The sequence below is a fragment of the Lepisosteus platostomus genome, chromosome 6 (assembly GCF_059453375.1).
Source record: "Lepisosteus platostomus isolate fLepPlt1 chromosome 6, fLepPlt1.hap1, whole genome shotgun sequence".
Lineage (NCBI taxonomy): Eukaryota > Metazoa > Chordata > Actinopteri > Semionotiformes > Lepisosteidae > Lepisosteus > Lepisosteus platostomus.
The window spans coordinates 21,124,205-21,130,443 of NC_142616.1; the positions used below are offsets into that span (position 1 = coordinate 21,124,205).

At 40.2% G+C, this 6,239-nt stretch overlaps 1 protein-coding gene across 1 annotated transcript; it reads left to right on the forward strand.

Annotated features, from left to right (window-relative positions):
- Positions 1–5,553, forward strand: LOC148661275 (dopamine receptor D1.S-like). The gene is made up of 2 exons (XM_088634742.1): positions 1–1,760; positions 3,948–5,553. Exon 1 carries the CDS (start codon positions 397–399, stop codon positions 1,753–1,755), a length of 1,359 nt encoding a protein of 452 aa, XP_088490868.1. The 5' UTR covers positions 1–396; the 3' UTR covers positions 1,756–1,760; positions 3,948–5,553.
- The last annotated feature ends 686 nt before the right edge of the window (positions 5,554–6,239 follow it).

Genomic DNA, 6,239 nt, shown 5'->3' on the forward strand with positions numbered 1-6,239 from the left:
TGGAGCCCGTCACTCAATTCTACGCATAAAAAACAGAACACCGGAACCTAAATAAAACGTTGTTGTTGTTGTTGTTGTTTTAAGTGGCTTTTAAAAACGCAGTCGTATCTGCCGCGTAGCAGAAAAGTATAATAATGAAATCAGTTTCTTGCTGCTCTACGGTGGCATTGGACCTGCACCTGAAGACGCGAGCTGGAAATCGGACAAAAAGATAAGATTTCCTATGAAACAGATTTTAAAAAATAAACGAGTTTGCACTTTTTTCCAGAGTCCCGATAAAAGCAAACCTTACCTACAGCAGCCTGTCGGAGACCGCAACATGAAAGAAAGTGCCAGTTACCTCGAGGAATGTAAAGGCTGACTTTGAGGATCACGTTGCGAAAGAAACAACTCTTCATGGAAAACTTCACAAATGATACGGAGGTTTTGTCAGAAGGCACTGATACTGACAGCACTGGCCTCAGTGTCCGAGCACTAACTGGATGTCTTTTGTTTCTCCTCATCGTGTCCACCCTGTTAGGGAACACGCTCGTGTGTGCCGCTGTCATTAAATTCAGACACCTGAGGTCCAAAGTGACCAACTTTTTTGTCATCTCTCTGGCGGTGTCGGACCTCTTCGTTGCGGTCCTTGTAATGCCATGGAAAGCGGTCACTGAAGTGGCCGGGTACTGGCTTTTTGGTAGCTTTTGCGATACCTGGATTGCCTTTGATATCATGTGCTCCACTGCTTCTATTCTTAATCTCTGCATTATAAGCGTGGACAGGTATTGGGCAATTGCAAGCCCCTTCAGATATGAACGCAAAATGACCCAGAGAGTTGCTTTTATCATGATCGGGGTTGCATGGACTCTATCGATTCTGATTTCATTCATACCCGTGCAGCTAAACTGGCACAAAGCTACTGTAGAAGATGCCCCCGCAAATTTCAGCAACCACACTGAAAACTGCGACGCGAGTCTGAATAGGACATATGCCATATCTTCCTCCTTGATCAGTTTTTACATTCCTGTGGCCATCATGATTGGCACATACACTAGGATTTACCGGATCGCTCAAACCCAGATTAGAAGGATATCTTCCCTGGAAAGAGCCGTGGAACACGCACAGAACTGTCACCACCATCCCAACGACTGCCCTCACGAGCATTCCCTGAAAACGTCGTTCAAAAAAGAAACCAAAGTTTTAAAGACACTTTCCATCATAATGGGGGTGTTTGTTTTTTGCTGGCTCCCCTTTTTCGTACTAAACTGCATGGTGCCCTTCTGTGACATGAACACGTACGAACTCGGGGAACTCCCTTGCGTGAGCGACACCACTTTCAATATTTTTGTGTGGTTTGGGTGGGCCAATTCGTCCTTAAACCCAGTGATATACGCTTTCAACGCAGATTTTAGAAAGGCCTTTTCGACCATACTAGGCTGCAACAGGTTTTGCTCCAGCACCACCGTGGAGGCAGTGAATTTCAGTAATGAACTGGTCTCCTATCACCACGACACCACCTTTCAGAAAGACGCTCCAATTGTCTTTACCGCTGGTCAGCTCCCGCACGCCGTCGCCCACTCGGGCGAAGAAGTGAGCATACCGTTTGACAAGGTCTCCGTCCTGTCAGATACTTCCCGCAGCCACAAGAACCTGCTCTTACCTGCGGCTGTCCAGTTTGAGTGTGAAGCCGAAATTTCACTGGATACCATAACCCCGTTCACTTCGGCGGGACCTAACGAATGTGATGCAATTCCCGGACAAATCCGGGAATAATAAACGTATGTATTGCCCGAGGTGTACAAACACTGTAGTCTGTCGTCCTGCGTCAGACGTTAGGGATTTATATGACACGTCGATCTAAGTGCAGTATTTATTTTTTACATTGTATTCCCTTTATATGGCTTTATCTGTGGGTATTCACATCATACAAAAATGCACAAGTGTGGCAGTGAAATATTTTCCATCAGCAAAAGGTACCAGATAAACTTGATTAAATCAGGAATACTGAAGAAAAGGAGGGGGTAGCTCTTTGTTAGCTGAATGGGAGATAACATTCCTCTTACAGTTGTTTTGCCCCTCAGACAAAGGAAACTATTTCGATACAAGAGCTTACACTGTTAACCTTCAGGTACACCCCATCAGAAATGAAAATATCTGTACGTGCTGATTTTATAAGCGATTTTCTCTCTCACGGGTTTTGAAAAATAATGATTTTTACTTACTGTTTCATTTCATCATTTATAATTCATGAAGGTTTGGCAATCCTCATTAAGTTAGACCTGCAGATATAATTTTAGAGATTGACTGTGCATGACGAATGAGGATATGTTAAGTTAGACAAGAATATAATAATTAAAATAAGAGTTGATTTGTGATAAGACATTCATGATATGCCACTGTTAGGACGTCATTTCATTTTATTAATTTTCGTTTAATATAGGCATTAACACATAAGTGTAAACTAAAAACGCTAATCAGGGTAAGACATTATTCGTCAATAAATGTATACTGGAATTTTAATTGCTAAGAGCAGTCAGAAGAGGAAACATTTAAAATAATAAATACGGAAAATAAAATACGTGGAAAATATTTAGATGTGATATTTTTATGAAGTAGAAAGTGTTTAGTCTTTCGTTGATTTAGAGTGATGTTTGCACAAAGCATTCTATCGTTTATTTGCTGTAATATATTTTTCATTGTCGGGCGTGGCGGTCGCAGTTGTCTCATAACTCTTGAGTCCGCGGTTTGATTCCAGCCAGGGGCACCCTGGTTTTCTCCGGGTGCTCTGGTTTCGTTCTCACAGTTCCAGGGGCATGGTATACAGATTAATTTGTGCCTTTAATCCCCTCCAACCTCCCCCAAGTGTGTGTAAGTGAATTAATTTTTGTGAGCCCTGCAACGGACTGGTCCCATCCGGCAACAGCTTGTGCCCTGTGCCTGCCAGGTTCCACCTCACCACAGCCTTCTTAGGCTAAAGCCACTACTGAAAACAGATTAGTGCTTTTCATTTCACGTTTGAAGCCTTTATTTTATTTTTTAATTGTATAATTTTGGTTATTTTTTGCATCTTTTTGAACTGGAACATCTATTGTGTTTCAAGGAACGTTTGTAGGTTTTGACTCACAAGTGGAGAACGCAAATTAAAGTGCACTGAGAGTTATTTGTATATTCCGTAAAATAGGTAAAAATAGGTGGAGTGAATACTCATTGAGGATAAGAATGTATTTCTTAAAATAAAATGTGGTAGAAACGGTTGTTATCGTCTATTCCGCATTGAATGTGAAGAGCTGTAAACCCATTAGGTCATGTCCCTGTGTTGATGCAGAGAATGAATAACGTTGAGTTATTACCGGAATTTTCAGTGCCTGTTGCTTCGACATTTTCTTGTTAAAGAGACCAGAAAGACACAGATGGTGTAATCCAATCAACCACTGTTGTTTTATCTTTTCAAGATGTATTCAAACATCTTTTTAATGTATTACATCCGTACAAGAGAAAACAAAGCAAACCAAAACATCAATATCGTTTGCCCTGTTCCGAGCTTTCCTGGACATTGTCTAGTTCCAAATATCTTCAAAGGTCTTAGCAAGTGTTGCATTTCCTCATTTTCTCATATGTATTAATGTTATTGGCAAGAGCAGCTAAAGTGAAACCCAAGAATTTTCTGGAAAGAAAAGTATACTGTAAAATACCTACAAGTCTGAGCATTAAAGTCAGTCTAGCAAATTGTAATAATGTTTATAATAATGTTTAAACAGTATACTGTATATAATAAAACAGCTGTATTTACCAAGAACAAAACTTGAGTAGTATGCTAGAAGAAAGAAATCATATTTAGATAGTTTGGAAGAATGCATAATAGCTGTAGATCAAGATAATATATTCAGGCACTGAAAGATTAAAAAGTCTGTTGCTCTTGCTCTGAATGCTACAAGCAACATAAATCTCCTTCTTTTTTGCTGCAGCTGCTGGCAGTGTGGGCTGTGGCGGTCCTAATTAACACTGGTGGAATTGTCCCAAAGGTGTACTGTCAGTCTCCGTCCAGATGAAAGAAGATACCTCATGTTCATGGGCTTTAGATCTTCACACAGCACAACACTGTAGACTGTGTCATAAACTGACCTTCCTTTCAGTGGTCCATCCTTCTTGGCAGCGATGTTCCACACAGAAAATGTGTCTCGGTACTCACCGATTTCCATCTCACCTGAGGCTAATGAATCGAACCTTGCAATCTGTGGACTGCAGTGCCCTAAACGTTCCGTGCGGAGCTGAAATTTATTTCAATGGCATGTACTTGGACAGCGATGTACTTCCCAACAATCAGTTTGAGTACCACTAGCAACATTTCAGTTCACTGAATACGGGGACAGCTTTGGATACCCTGCTTGGATCTCTGCTTTGTTTTACCTGTACAAGCTAACTGTCTAACTTTTGATGACACAGGACCTGGTGGATCAACGTGAAAGCTGAACGCGAGGTTTAAGGAATGAACCAGCCAGCATGAATCTCCATCTCTCTAAGCTGTAGCTGTCCCAGCTAACTCCGCTGGCATGGTCTGAACGGCCAGAGCAAGCTAATGCTCAGGCTGTGTCTGGGATGGAAGACCAGGTGTCAGTGAGCAGTGCCTGGTGTGGGCAGGGCAGCTGTGTGCACCTTTCTTCAGGCATGCATTCTGTAAAACAGGGGCAGCTGAGCTCAAGTATATGAGCAGAATTATCATCACTTATACAAACCATCAATTAAGACATGGATGTCCCATTTTTGCATTCTTTACTTTTTTCATTTTATTGCTCCAGAAAAACCCATCAATGTAATGTACGTACTTTTGTCACTGTACATCCACTTGCCTGTTCTAGGTTCCGCAGATTTTCTGCTTTGATTTTGAAAGGCTTAGAGTTCACTTTCAAAATGGCAATTCAAAGATGATCCACGTTATTAGCATGATTTCGCTACGAAACAGCTGATGTTTTCTTTTTTTTTTGCCATCCAGCTGGATTCTGGAGACAGGGGCCTTGACTGGGCTCAAAATATTTGTCTCCTGTTTTCCTCCAGTCATTAATCATTCACCATTCAAGAGCAGCAGGAGGCACTTTAATCAGAGCCTCCAAGGAGAGGATGACATACCAGGTGGTTTATAATGACTTGGCTCTGTATGTGTGAAACCAAGTGCAGTTAACAAATCCAACAACAACGTCTTCACTAATGACAGCTTTTGCCTAGGCTGTTTCTATTCAAGTCATATAAGTATTAACATTATGTATTATCTGTGTTTTGTCGGTATGGAAAAAAAAGTACAATATTTAAACTTCCTGTATTGTGTTCCTGTAATTGTTTTAAAACTTTTAAAGCCTCAACACATGAATGAGCCTTTTAGCATTTTATATACCAATATTCTGAATGTATCTGAGAATACTGCTGTCATGGGGAAATCAAATTATTATAAACAGGTACCTAAATATCAGCCACCGTGTTTCAAACTTCCTTCACATCCAGTGTCTATCTTTTGTCATATTCACACAAGTTTAAATTGACTAAATTTAAAATCATACGTAATTAGACCAACACCACAAATCAAGCACATATGAAAATAATGAATAAAAGATAACATGATAAAAGACATGGAAATGAAAGATTTAGATGTGATAAAATGTATGTCTACCACATGCTATATGTCCATCCTTACAACATTAAAATATCTTAGTGTTGGTGTGAAATTTGTGGAATAGTTTGACTTCAAAGCACTTAATTAATTAATAATCCTTGGGCATTCATTTCTTTTACCTTCTTTATCTACTTATTTGAGGCTTTTATGAGAGGAGTTCAAAGACTGTCTAAGCTAAAACAGTTTCATCTACATATGGTCTTTGTTCTGCATAATTAGATTGGGAACTAGGGGCAATATGGAAACTTCTGTTAGGAGTATAATGACAAAAAACACAAGATACAAGACACAGAGAAACAGAATCTTCTGCCCAAACCCCTTGCCTTGACTGGCCCACAGCTAAACAAGGTGAAAAGACATTCCTCCACTATGGACTATTGACAAAATGACTATTTCACTGCGCTTCAGTATGTTTCACTATTTCTCAGCATTGCTTCACTCTGGTTCCGTACCTTTAATTACAATTGCTGTTTATCAGCTGTAATTAAAATTTCAGCTTTGTGAAAATCAGTTAGAGAGTCCCCTTAGGTGAACAGAATTCCAAACGTAACCACAATCTGTTTAAAACGCAGATGAAGTTGTGGGCTCAGCTGAC

Coding starts and splice junctions, on each gene's coding strand:
- LOC148661275 (XM_088634742.1), top strand. CDS start 397: ATGGAAAACTTCACAAATGATACGGAGGTTTTGTCAGAAGGCACTGAT.